We start from the raw sequence: 25,835 nt of genomic DNA on the forward strand, positions 1-25,835 counted from the left end.
TGACTGACATAACTTTTGAAATTAAGGCAGGTAAAGGAGGAGGACAAGGTGACGACGGAGCTGCGCGAAGTGTGATGAAGTGGAAATGGAGTCAGTGTGTCCTCCACCCGGTGAAATCAGCTGAGGGCAGAGAGCATGGAGAAAACCAAGGGAGGCGGAGTCGTGTCCAACAAGCAGAAAATCCTCATTAATAAAATCTGCTGATGAAATTAGAATATCTAGATCAGTCACACACACATGCACACATCTTATCTCCTAATTTCCTCCATTAACCAGTCCTTTGAAAAATTATGTAGTGGATTTCCATGATTGGAAACATGGCTACAGATCAACGTTGAGTGTTGTTTTGCCAACTTCCTTATACACCGTTTCCACTTGAGGCGAGACACCACAGATGAATAGGTTAAAAACTTTAGATATTACCATGAAACTTCACCACTTGATTACTTAAGTTACAACAAATATTTTTTGTTTTTCAATTTCTCTGAAAGTTTATGGTTAAATGTACAAATGAAGCATTCAAAATTCTTATTTAATTTTGTTGAATTATTACAGAAAAAGATATTTTTACAGAGGGAACATTGGATATCATTGTTAATAACTGTGTAAATCATTTAACACTGTCAACAGCCATAAAAAAAACTTTTTGCTGTGCTTTTAGGAATAAAATGTTATATAAACCAGGCTATGAATGATATATGAACTAAGCCCTCTGTAAAAACCTTCAGAATGTAGATGGGAACAAAACTGGAAAGTTTGGTATACCCAAGTGCTGCAGAAGGAGAGATTTCTGGTTCAGGTTATGAGAAAAAACAAAAGGCCTTTAAAGATATACATTTAAGAGAAATCTGCAAATGCAAATAAAAGCAAAATAAACACTTAATGTGTATTTCAGACATTTTTTCTTTCCACTAATCTGAAAGAAAATATCTGACACAAAAAAATGTTTTTGGCTGTGGCGTCTCACCGTGAGGCTGAAGGCTGTAAACGCTTCACAGCTTCAATCAGAGAATACACCAAACTAGTTTTATACTCAGACATTTGGTTTATTAGACAAGCTTGTTAAAATGTTCCACTACACCGCAGAAACAGAACGTTTTGTACCACACAAAAACAGAACGCTTCCATCTTCAATACGCAGTATAAAAATACCTTTAAAAATAGCACCTTTTCTCTGGCAGGTAAACATGCAGTTGTTTCCCCAAAACAACAAAAAGACATTATGTACAAAATATTGGCAGAATATTGTGCTGGATTCTTCATATTTAGTACACATGATAAAACTCTATCCATAATAATAATAATAACCCAATATTAATTACGCTTGCATAGTTTTCATGTAGAGAAGTGTGAGCAGTTATTTCAGGCATCTGGTGTTCTGGAAGTAAATGTCCTCATTCATTTTCTGCGTACACAGTGTCAGGCTACTTATGTTAAGTCAAAAGTATAAGACCACGCACACAGAAACTTTAGGAAAGAAGCTAATTTCAACTCCCAAGGAGAACTGTGGTAAAAAATGCAACCAATCAAAAAGAAGATAACTTTATACCTTATTTTAAGTTTCTTTTGGTTTAGATTTATATACTTCCTATTCTCTTTGTCATGAAATATTATCACACGTTTTTTTTTGTTTTTAGTGGGGGTAAAGATAAAGGTTATGCTTTATAGAAACCTGCTCATGTATTTATCAGTTTAAATTGATTCACTTTTAGATTCTGGGTCAATTCTGGATGAATTCAGCATTCATAGCTGCAGTGTTTTGTTCTTTATTGAAGCTCTGATTTAGGCCTCTGTGTTTGTCTTCTCCATAGCAAAGGCTGCAGAGGCTGCTACTAAATGTTACAGTATTTAGAGACCTATGATTTGAAAACAAAGCTGAGATATGAGCCTATAATACTGATACTTTATCCACGTGACCCCTTTGTTTCTACGTTGAGGAACATTACAGTCAGATTAGAACTAGAGGAAAATTTCTAAAGGCTCAATTACGATGGGGAAAATACTTCCAGAAGCCACAACTCTGCCCACTTTGCTACTTTACTTTAAATAGTGTGAATAGTTTAACAGTTTTTACATACAGTGAGTGAGCAAAACACCTTCTAACACAGCATCCCTGCAGTAACTACCAGTTCAGTGAAGTTCATAAAGAGTGCAGTGCTGTCCATAAACAAAATGTCCCGTTATGTGTATTTCATTCAGAGTTGCACAGCGTCTGCTTGTGTTCCTCTTGGCTAACGCAACTTTCATGTTTTGTGGTTGTGATGCGCCAAGGAGAAAAATCTTAAAATCGTGACAATTTAGGCAACAACTGCTGCAAATTATGATTACAAAAGGCAGCTTCACAAGTGAGTCATAGTAAGTTGAATACCAATTAGCAGAGGGTGTCAGCTTCAATAGAGGTCTAACAATCACCAACTTTATTAGTCATTTTTAAGGCAACAAGAAGCACAGAGGCAGTAACGGGTCCAGATTGTTGCAGCTTGCGTTGATGTTGCATCAGACTCAAATAATTAGGATATAAACCAGAAACAAGAAACCTTTATCAGCGAAGGGGACCACTGGTCACTTCCTTTGAGAAATCAAATCTGATTAATGTCTCTCACAAAAGTTTAATGTCAAAATTAAATGATATCTGCACTCTACAACACCTGCCACCAGCAAACCTTTAAAAACAACCAAGCTGTGTCAAGTGCCTTGTAGTAATAAAGCTGTATTTGTTATTAGGAATACTTCTTAAGTTAATAAAAAACTGACCTTTTTGTAAAGTGGAAGTGCTTGTAAATACCAAACAATGGAAATGAGTAGTGCATCTTTCCAAGAGAACATCTTTGGATTAACTTAAGTGGGTAGGAATGTGTGGAAAGAGTATTTTCAAAATCAATCACAATATGAATCTATTGTGAAAAGATGTAACCATCAATTCCCAACAGAAAGACATTAATTCAAGTTTTCTCATTCCGATTAATCAGTGGAATAGTCACCTCTGTGTAAACACACGTAATGACGGACAAAACGCTGCAAACTTCAGCCATTTTTTTGACCATTGAGGTAATGAAAGACACGAGCTTCACCATATTGGTATTTACTGAAGGCATACTGCTTTACGCTGTAAGGTGAGTCAGGTACTTTGTCCACTCACTTTCCGTATGCAGGTAGAAGCCTCATTATCTGTGTGCAAAATGAAATAGATAAAGGCACTGAAGTACCTCAATCCTGTGGCAATATTGAACAGAAAATCAGTGTGAATTCTGAAAAGGCACTCTGCCTTAGTGTGTTTGTTTCACTACTGCACAAAAAAAATTCTTAACCTAACAAACACTATCTTGTCTGTTATTTTTACACGGTTTGGTGAACATAACGCTAGGACGCACTTTGCTGTCCCCACTCAGCCTGGGTAAAGGTTGTTTGGGTTTACAGAAACAATAAATAAACAAAACAAATCTTGACCATTAACATTTGACAAAATATTGATCTGTGAAAGCAATATAAAGGCTAATATTCCTGTGGCTGACGAGGATTCGGCCACAATCACCGCGCTGTCTTCGAGAGACGAGGACCTGCACAATGGATCAGCCGTTAGTCTGTACACATTCAATGCCTGACGTCATCTAGTGTGTGTGTGTGTGTGTGTGTGTGTGTGTGTGTGTGTGTACCGTCGGCCACTCCAAGGCAGACCTCCTCACACTCCTCCTGGTGAAGGAAGCGGTTGTCGTTTCCTTCACAGCCACTGTAGATGAAGGGCCTGCAGGCCTGAACCTGATTGTTAAAGTACCAGCGCAGAGTGTATCGACCACAGCTCCCTTCCTCCATGGGCAGCAGGCATAGGTCTGCCGGAGCTGCAGAACACAAACACACACACGCAAATGTGTACGCATAAACACAAAGAGGCACACGCACACACAATGAGAAAAGGGCATGCCAAGAGCAGAGCAGCAATAAAGATCAACGGGGGACTCAAAACATGCATTCATGACCACTGAGCTCAAATCTCAAACAAAACCAACCTTATTATTTCAGTAATTTTACATTTCTTGGACAGAAAGTAACTCATTCACGCTGGTATATTGTTGCCTTTAAATTAACAGCAATGCAGCCTGAGACATGCAGAGAGGACCAAACACCAGGCAAGCAGGATGGGAGAATTAACCGTTAATAAATCCCAAAACAGGACAACAGCACATATGCTGGTTTACCTTCCCCTTTGACTCTCCTCTTGGACCTGACTGATCTGGACTTCACTGCTTTCAGAGGTGTAACTTTGACTGTTTTCTGACCAGCAACTTTTTTCTGAACGTGATCACTGGCTGATTTGTTTGGTTCAACCTTGAACTTTTTGTCAGTTTCATCTTTGTCAGCCTCACCTGTCAACACACGCACACACACACACACACACACACACACACACACACACACACACACACACACACACACACACACACACACACACACACACACACACACACACACACACACACACACACACACACACACACACACACACACACACACACACACACACACACACACACACACACACACACACACACACACACGCACACACAGCAAACACAGCGCAGACACGTTCAGCATAAATAGAAAAAAAGGAAAAAAAAAAATCCATTAATGCAATAACAGGGGTTTAAAGATCATGAGCTACATGAAAGGTCACAGACTCAAGATGGTGTGTGTGAGTAGAAACTGTGTGAGAAACTATGAGAGGCCAGCGTAGTCTCAGAACGCCATGAAATGAGCACGAAGTGAAACGCATACATAAAATGAGCCACACTCCTCCGGCACAAATTGGATTATGTGCCAATTGATTAAACCAAATTATGACACATGAGCGCAAATTTGAAACGCACATCCTCCATTTATCAGATGAAACTGATAAATTCTTAGCATGTAAATAAATCCAGTTGATGTTGGGGTCATTGTTAGGTGACTAAAATGATTACATTGAAGGGGAATCCCAGTACTGCATAACCTTGTTCTCATTGGTATATTTTTGTCCAAAAATAATCCCAATACTGAGATGTGGGAAACCTAGAGTTTGGCATAATGTAATAATAGATAGACACATTAAGCTATAAGAGACAAAAATATGAGAGCAACCCCCAGGACACATTTTACTGAAGTTTAGGATAATAGTTTGGTCATTGCTACTTCACTTTGTCTGAAAAACAGCACACAAACCGGACAGTGTAGTTTGGGAGTTGAACAAATGTTGCTGGAGGTGAGATGTACGGACTCATCTCAAAACTACAAAACCCAGACTTCATCTGTGTTATGTTTGACTAAAAAACACCACAGGTTACCTTATGTCTTTTGATTTGAAAAAAAAAAACAACAACATTTCTTTCACTTTAAAGCAAGGAGCATGTTCTTAAACACAATGTGCTCATTTCACAACTTCCAGGCGTGAACAGGCTGGTTTAGGTGGTACTTAAGGTGCCGTTTTGCATTGGACACAGATTGAGACACACTACTGTCACTCTGGTTGGCAGAGGGGGTGAAGTAGATCAGCTCGTCCATGGGGTCGTCATAAGCCTCGATGGAGTAGATGTGCTCGTAGTCCGGATCGTTGGTGTTCACCACCACGCGCAGCTCACGGCCTGAGAGAAGAGCAACGCCACACAGGTCAGAGATCCCTCACCCTCAGTCTGACAACCCCCAAGCTTCAGATAGAGGGAAGCGTCTCAACCATGTTAACTCAACACAAGAAGCTTCCAAATGAAGGTTCATTTGTATTTGTCTGGATATGTTCAGAGATACAGGATATATAATGTGGGACCACAAACACAAATGGAGTCCTCTGTTTTCTTGATGAGAAAACCACCCAGTTTTCAGAAGTCTCCAGACGTAGCAGCACCATGTTAAACCTGTTTGTTAGGGACGGACACGCAGACAGACACACAGATGGAGGCTGACAGGCAGGGCATGGACGGACACACTCACCCTCCTCACCCTTCAGGACCAGCTGTTGCTCTGGTGCAGGCCGAGCCCTGATCGAGGGCTGGGACCGGATTTCTGTGCCCGAACCTGAGAGAACCAGATAGGACATGGAGAAGCGAACGGTAACACCGAGGGAGCAGAGACAGGATTCAGAGAGTGAGAGGGACCAAGGGAGTGTTACACAGGAGGGCCAGAAAGGTATCATGATGGAGAGAAAGAAAAAAAAAAAAGGAAAGACAGAACATTCTGGTAGTAAAACATTCAGGCACATCAGCCAACAACAACCCCCGAAGCACCACAAAAATCATTCCACCATTCCAACATTCACATCAGCTAAAAGGATTTACCAAGTTTTTGCAACACTGGTCAAAATGTGGCAGTCTTCCAAAAACTGGTTGTAATCCTTTAAGGACTCAAGCCGCTGCTATATGGACTTGTGTCGCACTCGAGTCAAACATTTTTTGACTTGAGTCCAAGCCTGTAAGTGCTGATTCAACTAAAGACTGCAGACTCAAACCATTACAGATTTGTACATTATGAAACACGTAACCATTTCTTAGGCAATCATTAATACATTAAACATGAGTAAAATGATTGTTTTGGCCCAATTATCACTAACACTGCATATTTATTGACAGCCTGCCTCACCATCACTCATCTCATGCTGCTGCAACTGCTGCCTCACAACACTGATGAAGTTCTGCATCGATTAACAGCTCAGACAACAAACACATTAGTCAAAACTCCGGAAAGTAGATCACTTTCTCTAATTTTCTCTTAATTTTTCAATTGAGCTATCCCTTTTTTTTTTTTTACTGTGCACACATTTAAATTTATTTATTTAGACATTTAGGTTTCATGGACTGGAGAAGGTATGTCATTTAGTCTGGCTTGTTATATAATATTCAATATAATAAAGGGCCATAGTAAAAGGCCACAGTAGAAGACATGTCAGGCCAGTTTTAAGATTATTTTAAGAATTTATTATAATTTATTTTCTCTGAGATCTCTGAAATCAGCGGATGCAGCTTGTGACTAAAGGTGTTTGCTGTTGGAGCCCCGACACAATGAAACAGACAGACTACATCATTAGTATCTTGTTCTTAAAACTGTCTTTTATAGGAAAGTGTTTATGAATATTTAATTATGTTGCTGGGTTTTATCTTTCTACTCTTCCCGTTTTAACTTTATTCTCCAGTGTTTCTATGGTTTTATGATTCCTCTGTTCTTGTTTTGTTTTTATTTGCAGTTTAGGGATGGGCGTCTCCATCACTGAAGCTAGTGCAATATGTATCTTGATACCTGGCCAACGATCCAATACATTAAAGACACATATGAAGTTACTGCCAACGTGATACAATACTATTGCGACGCAGTGAGATCGACGCAATTTCATTTAACGCAATGCAATTCAGCATTATGCAGGAGAACGCATCGCTATGCAATTCAATATGGTACAGAGAGTTTTATTTTACTTCTTTAGTTCTACTAAAGCAAACAGGAAATCATAAATTAACTAAAAAAGTGAAATTTTTACAGCTCAGTTAGCAGTTTGACACTAATGCTCATGACTGTAATCTCAAGCCACCTAATTTTTAGACACTGGACATGCAAACATATAAACGTATAGCTGAGACCTTAACCTTTCATTTGCTGCTGGTTAGAATATTTGAACATAAATGACGCCAGAGAAGTAAAAAGTGTTCCAACCAACACTGATCTCCCGTAACACTCGACATGGCGGCAAAGATAACAGAAACGGGGATTTATTCACCTCCGATTGTGCTTAACATTATTGATCAGAACATATTAGGTATGGAATTAATCTGCAGATGCTCCGCTTCAAAACGAGACCTGACTATTTTATGGATGTCAGACAGACAGACAGATACAGATGAGCAAATGCGTCATCCCCTTCCTACTTATTTTGTACATTTTTATTTAGCTTAGTTGTTCATGGTGGTGGTCACTTTAACTTTGTATGCTATTGTAACACCAGAATTTCCCACCGGGGATCAATAAAGTATTTCTATCTATCTATCTATTACTCATGGAGATAATAAATCAGATTGTAACAATGCAAAGATGTCAGAAACGATGCATCGTTATCATTATTATTATTATTTTCCATTATCTTACGTGCTACCATTACAAACGGGTAATGTAACTGTTACTTTTGGGCGCATGAGAGTAAATGATCATGCATTTCACTCATTTAACTGCACACAAATGCTAAATGAGGGCAAATGCACCAAATCATTTTAAACATATATAATATATGAGAATGACTGCTCTCACTACACTCTGCAGCAGCATATGCAGAATATAATATACCGCTGTGACTCATGCTAAATCGCAGCCCTTCTGTCCACCATTCTCTCTTCTGCTGCAGTCAAATGGCTCACTCACCTCCACACGCTGAGGATCAGACAGATGGACAGGAAGGAAGCAGAAACAGATGGAATAATAAAGGTCAGTTTAAAGAGTCATGGCATTGCTGTAGTTCTCTACGGGTTCTTTTGTATCATACTTTAACAGAGAGCTGAGGCTGTGACTCATATGCTGTGATTAACATCTGAAGTTCAACTTTGGGACATCTCGGTTATAAATTAGCAATGCAAGCTGCACTAAAGACTCACCACAGTGCTGACTCATCTCTGAGCGAACATACTCTCTGACCTCCTCCTCCTGAATTCACAATAAAAAGGGAACAGAGCAAAACACACTTACAAACACAACCCTAAGATCCACTCTGTGCAAGTGTCTGTGTGTATGTCTGCTGTTTGATGTCAGGATCTTGAGCTGCAGGCTCAAGCACTGACCGTCATGCCTGGCTCTCCTCTTTCTCCCTTGGCTCCATCTGGGCCCAACTCTCCCTGCAACATGGACAGGTATTAGGACACGCGACCCACAGAGAGGCTTGCAGCACATTAATTCATTAGACTGACACCTGGTGCAGCACATGAACTGAAATGCAAAGTCAAAGTGAAAGGTTAAATCAGCAATAGTGACTTATATAGATACATGGGAAAACTGATGGGTTTGGTTTCTCAGACAAATCCTGTGTCCATGTCTTGGATCCCTTTGAGTTTTTACTTGAAAATTAGTATTATTTAAGTTATAATAACAATAATAATAATAATATGTGACTATAATTTTAAATGAACAGCTTTTGGTCCACACTGTTGCAAAAGAGCTCACAAGAGCAAACATGTCATGCATCTGGCACATTGTGTAATACTGAACTTCTCAGATGCCTTTGATAAGGGTAAGTAAGTAAGCAAGTAGTTTCCTATCAAAGATGGCTGCCAAGAAAACATCCAAGAGACAAGTGAGACACTAACATGCTCTCCTCGCTCCCCCGGGATCCCTGGGATACCGCGTGGACCCACCATGGCGGGACCAATTGGACCTCTCTCCCCCTGACATACAGGCAAAAAAACATTAGCATGTCTGCAGTAGACAGACACAATAAACATTTACATAAGTACAAAAAACACTGGAGTAACAAAACATAAATGTTTTTCATGTTTTATATGGTCTTGTATCTACACTGCATGTACTGTAAGACATACATGTTACATGAATAAATGAATACATGTGATAACTACTTGTACAGCGTTATGGTTTTATGTATTATATATTTATGTCATTATAGGTTTACAGTTTTTAGCTTGTTTATCATGCTAATTGCTTTTTTGTTCCTGTTAGTAGATTGGATACTTAACCTTCCTGTCAGGCTGCATAACAGCAAAATATTGCTTTAGGAAAATAATGCTACAAGGTGGAATCAAGAATGTCTCAGCTGGAAAAAAAAGGTGCATCCATCAGAGAGAATCGATATTGCTCTGCTGCTGCTCTCCTGATGATACAGCAGACAGCAGTCAAACGCAGGGGCCATCAAACTGTCAATCATCATGAAGCAATACACAGCAATCAAGCACAACTACCAGTCAGGTGAAGAAGAAAGAGAAGAACCAACTAAGGAGAAACACAAAAAGACTGTATTCTTTTTATATCGGTCTTACATCATACTTTTAATGTCAAGACTGTCAAAAAGAAAAGTTTTGTCTTTGTTGCCGCTACACCACGCAGACACCTCTGACTGCTGCTATTTTTTATACTCATTTGGTGACGTAATTGATGCTTTTGTCTATGTTTGCTTGTGTTGTACAGTATTTGTCTTTGCCAGACCACCATCAAATGTGTGTGCAGTCGTAACTGACGGTGCATCTCATCTTCTCTTTGAAGTGGAGGCAGACGACCTTTTGTGTTAACTTATTATCATTGTTGATTGCAACGTAATGGCTATAGAATAATGACACCATCTACGTTTAGATTGAAAAATTAAGGCTCAATTTATGACAGTTAGGCGTACGTCAACCAAATACACCCCCATTCAGCTAGCACTCTGTACTTAATCAATAAATAACACAACCTGCTTACTTATTAACATAACCAGCTCTTTATCATAGTATTGAGATCAATTTGGGATTCTTACAGTTGTTTCATGCTTTGGACAGTAGCAGGCTGCTAGTGTAGTGTTGGCATGCTAAACATAGGATTCTTTCTACTTCATCTGGGTTTAGTTAAAGCGGCATTTAAAGTTACTATATTCTGTAATGATCAAGCAGTTCATGAGCAGACAGATGGTTGAATATTTCAAGATTTCTATCCAGTTGTCTTTGTGAAAGCGGCGCAATAAGACAACTTGGAAATGCGAGGGGAGGAATGTTGTCTAATTCCATTTGCATTAATAAACCTCTACCCTAATAGATAAAACATGTGGCTAAAGTGTAGAAAAAGCTGTCATCAGTCCAGAGTAGGGATAGCCACCTTCTGTCCCTGGAGCCCCTCTGGGCCTTTAGCACCGGCTGGGCCCTGAAGGCCAGTCAGGCCCGGGGCCCCATCCACTCCTCTGGGACCAGGAGGACCAGGTATCCCAGGCGCACCCTACATGAAGGATAAAGACAGTTTGTGATGTATCTCGAGGTCATTGCGAAGATGAGCTATGGGGTGTGCTGCTGATAGAACTTGCATAACATGGAGATTAGCATCAGCATGTTAAAGTTAGAATCTCACCCTTTCACCTTTCTCTCCCTGAGATCCTTTGGGGCCAGCAACCCCGTCAAATCCACGGTCACCCTAGGCAAACAACAAAAAAGGTTACATTTACTGTTCACAGTTTACAGATACAAGAAAAGTTAACACAGCACATACCTTGGGACCGACTAGTCCCTCTTTTCCAGGGGTCCCCGGGGCCCCAGAAGATCCGATTTCCCCCTGGAAAACACAGAGAGCATGTCTGTAGATGCCCGATCTTAAAGAGACACACGGGCATATAATACACAAGTTGATACGCATTTTTATAGCAGAGATATAAACCATACTGTACCTGTTCACCTTTTCTTCCTGGTAGGCCTGGTCGTCCATGAATACCACCATCCCCCTGAATACAAAAACTCACATTCACTCTCATTTCACTGTTCAAGTGGTTACCACGCAGTACCTGACTCACAAATGGTTCCCTTATTTAACTTATTAAAGTTTGACATACGTATTATTACAACAAGAGACACAGTATCTATTATTTCATTCACCAGTCTGACTCACGACCAGCCACTCATTCATTTAGTCATTATCTGGACAGAATAAATACCCCACAGTGTAAAAATCACAATGGGTATGAAATTATCAATGTACAATATCTTCATTCATGCTCGTTTCTTCTCCTCTTCCTCCTACCAAATCACATTTTTCTGCCTGACTCCCACCTTCTCTCCTTTGGGTCCATCGCTTCCACAAGCCCCCTTGGGTCCTCGGTCACCCTGGAAACCGTAAGTTCATCAGGCTAGATGTTAGTCACAAAGGGACAAATTGCACCAAACCAGGCAGACAGAGAGCCCATCTATAGACTGACAGTCCTGCCATCTACCACTCAGGCTGAATCACTGTGTATGAGCACTTACTGTGGCAGCTTTCAACAGTGGATATGACGCAGGACTGGATGCTATAATTTCCCTCAATATAGGTTGTCAGACAATAATGACAAGTAAAAACAAGAAGAATGACAACACATCTGCAGAAGACTCAGAGTGGCCAATTATGTCTTGTCCAGCATTACTGGACTTTTACTTGTACTACTGTGCGGCATTATGGTGCTGGTATTATGAATCTACTGCCAGCAGTCAGGTAGATTAACATAAATACTGGAAACATGGGGGAAAAGCTAACCTGCTACTGTAAAAAGGTATTTGCCTACGCAGAACCTCTAAAACTCACTAATTAACATGTTACATCTTGTTTGTTTAATCTGTGCAAAAACTGATGTGTAAATGTCAGTGTGCTGTTTTATGGGGCATCGTGTCTGCAGGACGTTAGTGGTCCAGGCCAAAGGAATAGTCTAGTACAAAACCACTGAATTGATTGAATATAAAGATAATTTTGTAGGAATCAAGCAAATGTTAATCAATGAACTTTAGAGGTGCAGGTAAGCAGATTTTGTCACCTTTGGACAGAGCCAGGCTGTTTCCCCTTGATTTCAGTCTTTATGCTAAGCTAAGCTAACCAGCAGCTGACTTCAGTGACAAATTTACTGAATAGACAAGAGAGTGGTATCGACCTTCTCATCAAACTCTCAGCATAAAAAGCAGTTACGCATATTTCCAAAATGTCAAAATAGCGTCAATATCTCATCCCGTCCGAGTGATTTTAAACTTGGAACTTTTTTATCTTTTTAGAAATGTCTGATTATTTCTGATGCTGTAGGTATACGCTTGTGTGTGACTGGCTGTGTTCCGTGAGTGTCTTCTCTCTGTATTTATTTCTCCTGCTGTGCTGAAGTCTCTCTAAGAAGAGAGATTTCTATCTGATTAAATAAAGACTATAATAATAACAAAAATCCTAACCTGCCTCAACACCTCTGAGTTGGAACCCACATCTTTGATTGGTTCAGTGATTGAAATAGAATGAATGAAGTGAAGCAAAATGGAAATTAATTGGAAATCAGGCTGAGCAAAACACCCATTTTCAGTTAATAATCATCATAATGTTAGGGTGAAAGCAAATATTCTGCATGGGTATTTTGAAGCAATTTGTATTATTCCTCTGCAATTATATACATTTTCTGCCATTATCGAGTTGTGACCGTCATCACGGACCCCTGACAGACACTTCACGGTTGCAGCTGTCACTGTCTCACACACACACACACACACACACACACACACACACACACACACACACACACACACACACACACACACACACAAAATACCTTTATTCCTCTCAATCCTATGACACCAATCTCTCCTTTCTCCCCCTTACGTCCCAGCAGCCCATCTTTTCCTGATAAACCCTGGAAGAAAAAACAGAAAGCAGCCCTCATTCTGCCGTCTAAAGAGAAACAACCACATGCAAAAAATAGAAAATCCATATTTGGATGGAAGCAAAACCACACACCAGTTCACCAGGTACTCCAGGTTGGCCGGCTTCTCCCTGCAGAGAGAAGGCAGAATTACAATAATTACAGCAGCAAAATTGTTACCTGTGCTGACTGATGACAGGCTTTGCTATCAATTATGTTACTAATTTTATCACAATGATCATCCATGCTCAGTGTCACTTGCCTTCTGTCCACCTGGGCCGCGGGCACCCGGGAATCCAGTGGATCCGCTTTCTCCGGGTTCTCCCCTCAGACCCTGATGTGAAATACACACAGAAATATGTATATTGATCATTTGTGATATCAGTACAGACATCTTGGATTTAGACTACTGCAATATCAGAGCGTTGTTTAGATGTCATCTTTTCTTGGTTGCTTTACAGTTAAGTGGTTCATATTTTTGATGATATTTGACTGTTAAATAACCGATCGATGTCTCAGACTGTTTGGACATCAGATCCACATTGTTAATGACAATACATTCACCAACGTGCAATTTAAATCAAATGCCGTAACTTTAAATTTAGCTTCTCAAATGCAAAAAATCCTCTGGTTTTCTCTTCTTTGCGTCAGTGAAAATTGAATATCTTTTTTGTTTTGAACTGCTGGTTGGACAAAATAAGCTGAATATCTAAAAATGGCATAATTCAGGCAAAAACAAACAAATTCACCTGCTCCCCCGTTGGTCCCTCTTGACCCTTCACCCCTTTTTCTCCCTGCACACCTTTGGTTCCTCTGTCGCCCTAAAATGGAACAACAGTGAAATCCACAACAAGCAAAACTAAATATTCACTATAGGAACAAAATATTATAACAAAACAAAAGAATATTATATCAAACAAACAAACACTATATTAAATAAATAATATATTAAACCAAAATATCCAGGCGTTCACTAACAGTTTCTCCTTTGTTGCCCTTGTCTCCAGGAGGTCCGCCCACCAGCACGGTGTCCCCCTGTGAGTGATAGTACAACCACAAACATCTGGTCTCACCCCAAAGCCAAAACATCAACACACAATATTCCTTTTCTTAAGCTGTGTCACTTATAGTATCAAAGCTCATTAGCATTGTGTGTATTCATATATTCCTCCTGCTCTCACCAGAGTGAATCTCATGAAAGAGCTGTTTCAAAACTGCCACTGTTGGCACATATACATCTTATTTTTCTTCTGCTTTCTCCATTTCTGTGTCGCTGTCATTTACACAAATGAACAAATACACAGGAAGGAGAGAAAGAGAGCAGTAGTGAGGCTTCTTAGATATTAAAATGCACACACCTTCTCTCCTTTGTCACCTTGTAGCCCGATGTCTCCCTGAAAAAAAGATTTCACGACAGAGCACAACATTTCATTCAGGCGTGTCAATTTAATTCACTACTTTACATGAGCAGAATACCCGGGGGACGCAGCTGGCATGATGAAACATAAAAATGGCAAAAGGACTGGTAGTATTCACCTTCTCTCCCCGAGCACCACGAATCCCTGGTGGCCCCTGATGGACACACAAACACACAGACACCATGTTCCATTATAAATGGCTCCACACTGATAAAGGGCCACACACGATTGTAACCCTAGGCATGTTTTCCTTGGTCAGACAACAAAACTGAAATCATAATGTCTCCTCGGGGGGTACAGGTTGATTAAAACAGTGAGCACAGGCTGATTAGATTTAAAACCATGGGCAATGCAACACAGAGAAGATGAGGCCTATTGAATGATTAGATTACAATCTAAGAAATACAGTGTGTCCTTGTGAAGAACAGCTCCTTTGTAATAAAAATAAAAATTTATGCATGTGTTTTTCCCTTTATGCCTGCATAAAGAATGCCACCTGGTGAATTAAGCATTAAAAAACAAACCCTAAAGGAGATCCTGAAAGCTTTGGTGGGAAGACTGTTGGTGGACGTTGTGCTGCTGAGTGATGGATAAAAAAAGGAAAAAATACTTACCGATAGCCCTCTCTCCCCGTCCAAGCCAGCACGACCTTCCTCTCCCTAAGCCATGATGGACGGAGACAGGCACGCAAATAAACATGTGTTAGTTTCTATCATGCAGAGGCAAATTCACCTGAGATCACGTCTTCAGTGATACAGTGATGTAACAGATGTCTTACTCTGGGCCCTGGATCTCCTCTCTCTCCTCTGGAACCAGGGACTCCAACGCCAACCTCCCCCTGGCAAAAGAAATGTACACCCTTATAAAAAAAAAAAACCCATTAACATTTAGACAGAAATATGTCTCAGCTTGGATAGTCACCTTGTCCCCCTTTACCCCGTTGGTACCAGGAGAACTCTAAGAAAACAAAATATTGATCGTAAAAATCATAAACCGTACTCAAATCTGTTATTGTGCATTTTTCTTTCTGTCTCCGACCTATTCATTTTTAAAAATGTGATGTTAAGGAACCAATTGAAAAGACTACATACCAAACACTAATCCAGAAGTCCAGCAGGGTCAAAACCAAGCCTAAATATGGTCAGTTTAAGGTGAATCTAGCTAATCTATTACTACTAGTAATAAAAACAGGATCTAAACTCACTGCCTGTCCAGGAGGTCCCGGAGGACCTGGCGCTCCGACATTTCCTGCACGGCCTGCAAAACCTTGAAGACCCTGAAAATAAGATCTCAACAGTTTAAAATCATACCACAGAGATTAGATGGAAAACCCATCATAATCAGTAACTCCACCAACCCTCTCCCCTGGTGGACCAGGAGGTCCTGGTTGTCCAGTTTCTCCTCTCAGGCCAGGCGGCCCAGTGTCACCTGACTTCCCCGCTGGCCCCGGACGACCAGCTGAACCAGGAAGGCCTGGATCTCCCTGAAAAGGAAGTCGCAGTTAGAGTTTGACGTGTGGCACATGTGATAAACTAACTCATTAGAGAGGTAACACACGTTACTCACCTTCAAACCTTGAGGCCCATCACGACCAGGAGGACCTGCCAGTCCTATGCCTTTCTCTCCCTGCAAAACACATTTTGTCGTAACAGTTTTTTTTTTCAAGCAAATTAATGAAAGACATGATGAAACACATGATAAAACCTCACCTTATCTCCTTTTGGCCCTGGAGATCCCTGTGCCCCCTGCATCAAAAACAAATATGTGGGTGTAAAAATAAGAATAATTTTTGAAGACCCATAGCAATAATACATTACTGGAAACAAAAAATTATTTTTTGTTTTTTATTCTTTCATTAAAAATAAATAAAGTACAGTTGTAGTGTTACAAATTTTTGCAAGGCCCCCCAAATATCCATTTGGTATTCATTAATATGCTTGTGAGGACACGTTTGGTTGTCATTACAGTTAATGCCTCGTTAACGTCAAGGACGACAAATAATCAGAACCTCGAGCATCAGAAATCACAGGTGACACTTTTAGATAAAAGATCCACTGACTTTAATCACACTGCTTAAGGAAGATGGCCAGTGAATGTAAGATTGAATAATTGGAGTGGTTTTGGAGTGAAAGAACTTGACAAAAAGAGTCCTTGTTTAAAATGTGTGGTAAAAAAGGCAAAACTGATAGATGATAGTGTTAAGACTATCTGGGGGCAATGTGAAGATATTCTGTATGCACACACACAAAAACATCCAATCCAGTAACAACACGTGAGAGTCAATTTAAAACCCAACACCAGTCTAAATCCAGAAAATATACTCACATCTTCTCCAGGTTCTCCTGATTCACCAGGGACGCCCTAATATGTTGACAGATAGCATGTTGACGACATGTTTAAATGTTAACATAAAGTGCATGTGTTCCACTGCAGCATGATGGTACTCACTCTCTCTCCTTTGGTGCCAGCAGCACCTTTGTCTCCCCTGTTACCCTGAAAGATAGTAGTTATCACATAGTTTTCATTAAAAGCACTTTTCATGCTGTCTTGTGTCTTTAACCGAGAGTGAGCCTTCAGTGTGAATGGTTTGTTCAGACTCACATTTTCTCCAGGTGGACCTCGCTCCCCAGCTGTGCCTGGCAGTGTTTGACCGGGAAGACCCTGCGTCAGTAATAACCAGGAAAGTTAAGCCAGCTGTCTTTACAGCTACATTCAACACTTGTATTCAACAATCTATGCAACACCAGAAACGGATATAGAATTAACAATGACTCACCCTCTCTCCTTTGGGTCCAGGGGGTCCAGCAACAGCCTGTAGAAGTGTAGAAAGTTACCTGTGCAGCATAGTGCGTGTTCTTGGCCATGAAAAGCCTGATATTCAAGTATTCTATAGCCCAACCATTAGATTTTCCAACTCTCAAAGATTAAGAGCCTTAATTTCTTTGGCACTGACAATCAGTGATGGCACAGCTGGTACTGCGTCACTTCACTTCTAAAAATGTTCTACTCTGTAGACGGCAAAAGTCTTACAATAAGGTTTATAACATATAATGATAACAATTGCTCTTGAGGGCAGCACGGTGGTGTGGTGTTTAGTACGGTTGCCTCACAGCGAGAAGGTTCAAGGCTTGAAAGCGCTGGCTGGCAGGTTTTGCGATTTGAACCTGCTTGTGTGGGTTTTCTCCTCTGGCTTCCTCCCACAGTTCAAAGACATGCAGGTGAGGTTAACTGGTGACTCGAAATTGCCCGTCGGTGTGAGTGTGAGAGTGAATGGTTGTCTGTCTCTATGTGTTGGCCTTGTGGTTAAATGGCGACCAGTCCAGGGTCTACCCCGCCTATCGCCCAAAGTCAGCTGGAATTGGCTCCTGCCCCCCTGTGACCCTGAAGGAAAAGCGGTATAAGATAATGGATGGATGGAATTGCTCTCGACAGTGCTGAAAAAAGTACAAGGCTATAATGGTTAAAAAAAAAGGAACAATTTACTGACAGTGTCACTCGGTATTTGCTTGAAGCTTCAAAAGTCCACTGCAGCTGTTAAGCCAGAAAATGCCATGTCACTTCATCTATGCTTGTGTGTGTGTGCTGAGCAGATGGACAAGTGTTGCCTGGTTATTTATCAAACTGGTGAACTCACTGACAGTGTCGCCGTGACTCTGTCCAAGGTGCTGAACCTGAGTCTGTCAGCAGTGAGGGAGCTGGTCGAGACACTCATCACGATTCATGTCAGCTTTACAAACAGCAGGAATGGCAGCAAATACGGGAGCACCTGACGAGCAAGATCCATCTTTGTGTCTTTTTAAAGATTACAATATTATATGAACTCAGGACAAATATTCCTGCAGACATAATGTAATAATGTCATTTAAAGCTACACTTTGTGCAACCTGTTAAGAAAAGTAGCATCATGCCACAATCGCTCAACTCTAGCATGAGAACAGCTATAGTAGCTGAGCCTGCTACTATATATTGGCTAAAACACCTGTAGGGGCATCATGCAAAGGTTTACAAGCAAAGACTGCCAAGAAGAATAAACTTGTTTCAGATGACAAAAAAGTAAGCCTGCTGACATAAATAATAGTGGGAAGCTTTGATTTGTCTTGTTGTGGATGACAAGCCTCTTCCATGGTTAAACATGTGCTTTGAATACTTAAGTGAACAGCTCGAGCTTTTCTACATGCTACCAAAAAGAAGTGTCATCACACAGCTGTCCCACATATGTACAAGAGAGTCACTGAATTCCTATCAAAATTCTTGAAAAACACTGCAGTTGTGACTTAACAGCTTGTAAACGCGTGTGCTACCATATGGCAACAAAACTAATGGACTCAAGGTGTGCATTACAAAAACATGTGCTCCTGGCTAAAATGTTGGATTGATCCTGGCTCAGATGAGGGGAATCTGTCCCACCAGCAACAGCAACAGCAAATTAGAATAAATTGCATATTGTTTTACAAAATAAGGTCAGGTGCACTCATAGTTTACCGATAAACTAAACTTGGTCGCAATTTAATGAAAGCATATTCGATTAAATTAGTCTGAATGATGCAGGTATATAAACAAACTGTATTGAGCCATGACTAATATATAAAGTGAAGAACAAAAGCAGAGATGATTTTGAGTGGGATCTGATGATGTGAATGTATGAACGACCTTCTCTGTCATTTGCAGTCTCACTGAGCTGAAATGTGGCTTAATTGAGATCCTCGTCGGAAGAATTGGCACAGACTTTGTTGAGCTGAGCCAGTCCCAATTAACAGATGTCTGCAGTCATTCAAATACAGACGACTGGCAGCTGGCGATAATATTTCAGTGTCAGTGCTAAGGTAGATCTCACCTACAGCAAGATATATGTGAAGTGATATAAGACAATCCAGACCAGCGTGCCCCAGTTGCAGACTGACAAGCTGGTTGAGTACTTTATGAGAACACTCGAGGCAATTATCCATAAATTAATGCAAGGATTTAGCTGAAATTCGCACTCATGGTTGGTTTATTTTTAGAGTGAAAGGCACTACAGACCTCTGCAGGGTTTCTCCCCATTTGTATACAATTCTCGAGGTCTGTACTGCACCAGATAATACAGACCAGCGAGAGCAGTGCAAACACAAAAAAGGAGTGACTTAATGTCTCTCACACATGAGGAAACTCATTTTACTGGGTCAGCAATTGCCAAAGAATTTGCTCTTTGAATGTCAATCAATAGCAGTCGTATAACAGAGAAATCCCACTGAGACGGCTTGCACAGGAAGATGAAGTTCTTGCATTACTGCTTAATCCCAGCTCAAAATACTCACCAAATGGCAAGGGATGTTTATGCTGGATATTTAATATTACAGCAGCTCACTTGCAGATATGATTTCATTTGATGTAACACTAGAATCTTGTACAAGGTTGGAGAGATGCGTGTCCTGTTTCTGGCTAGCATGAACATGAATAGAAAAATGAATGAAGACCAGGTATATAAAATAGTTTTAATACAGCTCTATTCTCACTTTCAACAGCCCAGCCGATCCCATTGTTTGCATACAGAGAGGCAAAAGGTTGTTCTATCAACAGGTTTGCAATCATCTGATGTAACTACACTGCAGCACTATGTTATTGCACTTGATGCTGCTATTTAGGGCACACGTCATGAATTCAATGACCATTTAACACCCCAAACTTCTGCCTTGCCCATTATATTGACTTGACATCGATAGAGTCAGACAGAGAAAGTCTATATTCTGTTGTTTACTGTTTGTGAGCTGTTTGGAGTGCTCGTCATGCTCCTCTACCTACCACCCCCATGGCTCACACTGCTGCAGCCAACTCAGAGATATCAGAGTTTATATAGATGGCTAGCAGCAGCGTATAGGTAACTAACAGTGGGACTCCCAGAAGTGTACAAATTGCAGGGGAATATATCTGGACCACCATTTGTATTACAGGCAGCAAGAGCCCCAGGTGGACCAACGACAGCAGCCTGACCACAGCCCCTGAAGGTAGACTCGAATCAGACCACCTGGTGTTGTGCATCAGATGAAAACTCCCGCAGTAGGATGCTAATAATAGCACTACAGTTTTTTTTTATTATTACTTCAGGCAGCAAATCGTTCTATTGCTGGGATCACATCAAATAAAAGCAACCGCAAAACCAATTTTATTGACTGTCCTTATAGCTGGAGGCCGCTCGGTAGATACAGCATGTTCTTACCTTCCCAGGAGGGCCGCTGTCTCCCTGCTCCCCTTTTAAGCCGCGCTGGCCTGGAGGTCCGGCAATGCCCTGAGGAACAAATTACACAATGCTGACAGTGAGGAGGACCTGATAAAAACAGCATCGTGCACAACATTCACTATATACAGAGTCAACAAACATTGACACACACACACACACACACACACACACACACACCTGCTTTCCTGGTAAACCAGGTATTCCTTCTTTGCCAGGCACCCCATCTCTTCCAGGGACTCCTGGTTTACCGGCCTCACCCTGAGGAGCAGCACATATTTCAGTATTCAGTGTATTTGATCAAAAGTATGTGCAATCATGTTGACATTTATAGATATTATATATTTAATATCATTATATTATATATATTACATATTTATATTACAAAGAGGTTTAAAAACTACTTTTAGCATTTTCCAGTTTGTGTGAAAATAAAATCTCTTAATAATGAGGTCTTCATTTTGTGTTTTAATATATCTATTTTACTATGTGAGATATTACTACACAGTTTACATTAAAAATGAGAACAAGAAAATACTGGTTGAACAGTTGGTTGTAGTTGTTGTAGGTCGTAAAAAAGTACCAATGTACATTTGATTGCTTGTTTCTCGGCTGAAGGTACAACAAATCATGTTTTGTTCTCTGCTTTTTCAAATTATGAACACAAAATGCAGCAGACGCTGCCATTTATCACCAGAAGCTTGGTACACATGTTTTGGAATTTTTATTTAATTACCTTCCCATTTTCGGTTAGAACTAAAATGCCTCGGGCTTAAAACATTTCTTCAATTTTACACTTACTGTGCTCCACAGTGCAACAGCAATAGCAACCAGATCAGGATTGCATACTCACCACCTGCCCTGGTAGTCCTGGGGGGCCCTGTGGACCCTGCAGGGAGAAATAAATACAGTGGTACGAAGGAACACAATATGATACACTCACAAGATTTTCAATGAATGTCAATGAATGAATGAGAAAATTTGCACATTTTCTCACTGAAGAGAAGCTGGTATTTATGCCAACGCTTACCACAGCTCCTGGAGGACCTGGTGGTCCCGGCAGACCTGTGCTTCCTTGCGCACCAGGAGGACCCTGCAGAGAGGAGAAATAAAGACCTACACTTCAGATCTGTTGTACAACGTCTACACTCCTATCTGACTAGGTACTGGGGCAATTGAATCTCTCGATGTAAAATGCCACTGGAGCTGTTTTACCTGGACACGAACACCTGGCTCTCCTTGATTACCCTGTGAAAAACAAACATTTTATGACTTCGGCCAGCAAGTAAAAATCAAGGGTTTTCAGTTTACATGCTGTAACAGGTAGCACACTGAGATAAAGTAAACTTTAAACCTACCTTTACACCTGGCGGACCTGGAGGCCCATTGGGACCCATGGGGCCCTAATTAAAACACATATCACCAACATGTGAACTGCTGTTATTAATACAAGCCTCTGAATGTGCATGTATGCTCCGTCACATGTGTGATACTTACAGTTGGCCCCCTTATGCCAGGCTCTCCTTGGTTTCCCTACAAGTCAAATATACAGTCATATACAGTACATTCACATCATATAGACTTATGACTGCACACAGCACACAGGCCACATTTCAAAGGAATATTTTGACACTTTGGAAAAGCTTATTCACGTTCTTGCTGAGAGTTAGATGAGAAGATTGATACCACTCCTGTGTTTGACATTAATTGTGACTTCCTGGAGTCTCTGCTGATTGCCTGGCAACCTCACAGTGATGACAAAACTCCAGGAAGTCACTGTGCACAGCCCATAAACAGTCCTGATAGAGTCAGGCTACTTGTTTCAAGTGTTCACGCTAAGCTAATAGGCTGCTGGTGGTAGATTCATATTCAATGAACAGATACGAGAGTGGTTTTGACCTTTTCATTTAATTCTTGGCAAGACATAGAAAAACTGTATTTTCCAAAATGTCAAACTATTCCTTTAAGCAACATATTTATGCATAAATATGTGAAATTGAGCACATCCAAATGTATGTACTTTTTTTATGTACTCAATATTGGACAACATGGGGTCGCATTAATAATACATAGACATATAAGTGATTGACATAAATGTCTCTCTAGGATACACAAATACACAAACACATAAATATCTGATGGACAGCAGGTAGGACAATACAAACACAGAAGATCAACAATGTCAACAAAGACACACTCACACTAAGCTGTGAAACATCAGTGCTGTCAGAGGGATAAGCACACACCAGACAGCAGGCACAGCTGCATGCACAATAAGCAGACTCAAGCGAATCGACAACATGGTGCTTTTTGGGGGTACACTCAATTTAGTATTCCACCCTACTATCGAACATTGGGTCGTGGAGAGAACTTGAACTCAGGACGTCAGCTGAATTCCTTTCATCTCCTCCAACAAATTTGTTGTGTTTCACACGCTCAAAGTTGAACTTCAAAACTCAACTGTTGAGTTTGACACAGATTCTTTTGGGACAGGTGGTCCTAATTAATATTTCATTATGAAATCAACAAATCAAGGTCTGACTCATATCCCAAAACCGAACTCCGAGAGGGATGTACAATAAAAATGAAGATAAAGAGGTGAAATCTGCCTGTGAGGTACATGGCAGTGCATCTTGATGATATGCTCTTCTAGTCTTCTGTTATGGACACGTTTTTAAGCTACTTGCTGTCTAAGCTAAAGCCCACTGGTCTCTCTACAGCTGTGGTCCATTTCCCCTTCTCCCTCTTGTTTCCGATACCACAGGGACAGGTTCTCCCAGCCCTCCCTCCTCCAGAGCTTAAGCAAGCCAGCCAGCAGCAGAGAACCTACCGGTCTGCCTAGAACTCCTGGGAAGCCAGGCAGGCCCTGGAGAGGATGAAAGACAGAGGAAGGTGGATGACAGGAGGGTGGGGGGGGACAGGTGGGTAGAGAATAGAGGGGAAACAAACATGGAAAAGGAAATGGACACAGATAAGACACATATGAGGACAGAGCATATGAGGAGAGAGAGTGAGGTGTTAGCCACGCAGCTGCAAAAGGTTACTGTCTAAGGATCTATGAAGCCTCGGCCCAAGAGGGGGGAAAAGAGAGCTCCATCAGCTCGGTGCTTGCAGCCAAACCAGTAGTTTACTCTGAAGGTCAAGCCTAAGAGCAGGCCCCTTTGCTGGGTTACTGGTTACTCACTGGTGGGCCTCGAAGACCAGCGGGCCCTGTTGGGCCCTGCTCCAACATGGAGGGAAGGAAAACAAAAGGTGTGAGGAAGTGATGAAGATCTCGCCTTTCCTCTCTTTACATTTACTCCTGCACCCAACCAAGGAATCGTGACATACAGTACATACACTTTGATCGACAGTGTGTTTGGGCTTTTAGTGAAAACTGTAAGGGAAAAGATGAAACCTTAATGCATCCTCTGATGTTAACTGGAATCCTGATGGCGTAATATTTCAAAAAAGGAGGTGCACTGTCTCTTTCATATGCATTAATGCTCACACATTTACAGAGGACAATGCTGTAAGTTAATACAAGCAAAAAGGCAGTAAGCAAGAATATTATAAATACATTATTGACTATATACATACATATCGTCATTACTATATCATGTTCCTAATGGCAATTTAAAACAATATTGTTAATTTCAACTTCACCTTCAGAGGTATAGATTAGCTCACATCCAGTACTTCATACTTACTGGTTTGCCATCAGAACCAGGTTTTCCTGGTTCTCCTGGTGTTCCCTGAAATGACAAACCCACTGATTACTTCTTGCATTTCCAGAATGTCATAGTTTTTCATCGTGTCTTGAGTGTAGTAACAATAATATGATCTGATTTTTTATCTTAAGCAGTTTGTGATTATTATAATTATCATTATTATTGAGTCAGCTAACCTGCAAGCCATCACGTCCTCTTTCTCCAGACTCTCCTCTTCCTCCTTTTTCACCACGAGCTCCCGCAAATCCCTGTATGACACAAAAGTATTTAATTTGCATATAGAAACATACAATAGTGCATGGCATGGCATTATGTTAATACGTGGGTGTATTATTTGTGTAAATCTTACCTGTTCTCCTTTAGGTCCCGGTGATCCAGCAGCGCCGGGCTCTCCCTTCAGTCCTGCAGTTCCTGGAGGCCCACGGACCCCAGGCGTGCCAACCAGTACGGACTCAGCAGATGCTCCCTACAGTAATTACACACACACACACACACACAAATGCTTATGAACTCATTTGTATGTGCTGTATATCTCTACACTGTTTCACACATGAATAACAAGAATGCGAAGGAGTTTACCTTTTGACCCTGTGGACCAGCTGGTCCTGCTAGCCCCATTTTACCCTAAAACGAGAAGTAACTTTCACTTGTGTGGGAGTGATTACACTAAACATGAATTTCTTTTCACTACCTTGATGTATAGGACCATGGTCAACAATGTACCATATACACTTACAGATTCTCCTTTGTCACCTTTCTCTCCACGCTCCCCCTGAAACACAGATATACACATTATTAGCAGATTCATACACCATGAAGAATCTTGTTCGTGCAGCTCTCCTCTTCACCTTGTCTCCTGGTCTTCCAGCTTCCCCAAGTTCGCCAGCTCGCCCAGGAACCCCAGGTATTCCTGGTTTGCCTGGCTCTCCAGCAGGGCCTGTTGGTCCCTCTGGGCCTCGCTCTCCAATGGCTCTACCTGGAGGCCCAGTTGCTCCCAGAGGTCCTCGCTCCCCTTGGTCCCCTTTACCTCCTCTCTCGCCTGGAAAACCACGAGCACCCTGATGCACAAGAGGAGAAGTAACCATATAAATTTGAAACATTTTGAATTATGTTGATTAGACATTTAAATAAACTTGAAAATGAAGTGCACCATCTGGACTTGCTATGATCTTACTGGG

At 41.0% G+C, this 25,835-nt stretch overlaps 1 protein-coding gene across 1 annotated transcript in view; it reads right to left on the bottom strand.

The window, feature by feature from the left end:
• Positions 1–3,485: 3,485 nt before the first annotated feature.
• Positions 3,486–25,835, bottom strand: part of col7a1 (collagen, type VII, alpha 1) — a 49,686-nt gene continuing 27,336 nt past the window's right edge. The window contains exons 73-118 of the mRNA XM_070848092.1: positions 25,506–25,715; positions 25,394–25,429; positions 25,237–25,281; positions 25,007–25,123; positions 24,834–24,905; positions 24,637–24,681; positions 24,132–24,167; positions 22,445–22,480; positions 22,306–22,350; positions 22,163–22,195; positions 21,978–22,040; positions 21,801–21,836; positions 21,128–21,208; positions 20,930–20,998; positions 17,513–17,548; positions 17,338–17,397; positions 17,185–17,229; positions 17,062–17,097; positions 16,446–16,481; positions 16,303–16,362; positions 16,094–16,219; positions 15,941–16,012; positions 15,658–15,693; positions 15,515–15,574; positions 15,351–15,395; positions 14,855–14,890; positions 14,677–14,712; positions 14,297–14,353; positions 14,068–14,139; positions 13,581–13,652; positions 13,414–13,449; positions 13,229–13,309; positions 11,727–11,780; positions 11,348–11,401; positions 11,173–11,235; positions 11,035–11,097; positions 10,789–10,905; positions 9,297–9,374; positions 8,775–8,828; positions 8,592–8,640; positions 8,362–8,370; positions 5,956–6,039; positions 5,493–5,612; positions 4,194–4,361; positions 3,654–3,836; positions 3,486–3,557 (exon numbers count right to left, since the gene is read on the bottom strand). Coding sequence (XP_070704193.1) covers positions 3,529–3,557; positions 3,654–3,836; positions 4,194–4,361; positions 5,493–5,612; positions 5,956–6,039; positions 8,362–8,370; positions 8,592–8,640; positions 8,775–8,828; positions 9,297–9,374; positions 10,789–10,905; positions 11,035–11,097; positions 11,173–11,235; positions 11,348–11,401; positions 11,727–11,780; positions 13,229–13,309; positions 13,414–13,449; positions 13,581–13,652; positions 14,068–14,139; positions 14,297–14,353; positions 14,677–14,712; positions 14,855–14,890; positions 15,351–15,395; positions 15,515–15,574; positions 15,658–15,693; positions 15,941–16,012; positions 16,094–16,219; positions 16,303–16,362; positions 16,446–16,481; positions 17,062–17,097; positions 17,185–17,229; positions 17,338–17,397; positions 17,513–17,548; positions 20,930–20,998; positions 21,128–21,208; positions 21,801–21,836; positions 21,978–22,040; positions 22,163–22,195; positions 22,306–22,350; positions 22,445–22,480; positions 24,132–24,167; positions 24,637–24,681; positions 24,834–24,905; positions 25,007–25,123; positions 25,237–25,281; positions 25,394–25,429; positions 25,506–25,715 — 3,051 coding nt within the window. The 3' untranslated portion in view covers positions 3,486–3,528. The remainder of the gene's footprint in view (positions 3,558–3,653; positions 3,837–4,193; positions 4,362–5,492; positions 5,613–5,955; positions 6,040–8,361; positions 8,371–8,591; positions 8,641–8,774; positions 8,829–9,296; positions 9,375–10,788; positions 10,906–11,034; positions 11,098–11,172; positions 11,236–11,347; positions 11,402–11,726; positions 11,781–13,228; positions 13,310–13,413; positions 13,450–13,580; positions 13,653–14,067; positions 14,140–14,296; positions 14,354–14,676; positions 14,713–14,854; positions 14,891–15,350; positions 15,396–15,514; positions 15,575–15,657; positions 15,694–15,940; positions 16,013–16,093; positions 16,220–16,302; positions 16,363–16,445; positions 16,482–17,061; positions 17,098–17,184; positions 17,230–17,337; positions 17,398–17,512; positions 17,549–20,929; positions 20,999–21,127; positions 21,209–21,800; positions 21,837–21,977; positions 22,041–22,162; positions 22,196–22,305; positions 22,351–22,444; positions 22,481–24,131; positions 24,168–24,636; positions 24,682–24,833; positions 24,906–25,006; positions 25,124–25,236; positions 25,282–25,393; positions 25,430–25,505; positions 25,716–25,835) is intronic.

This window comes from Pempheris klunzingeri, chromosome 2 (genome assembly GCF_042242105.1).
Source record: "Pempheris klunzingeri isolate RE-2024b chromosome 2, fPemKlu1.hap1, whole genome shotgun sequence".
Taxonomy (NCBI): domain Eukaryota; kingdom Metazoa; phylum Chordata; class Actinopteri; order Acropomatiformes; family Pempheridae; genus Pempheris; species Pempheris klunzingeri.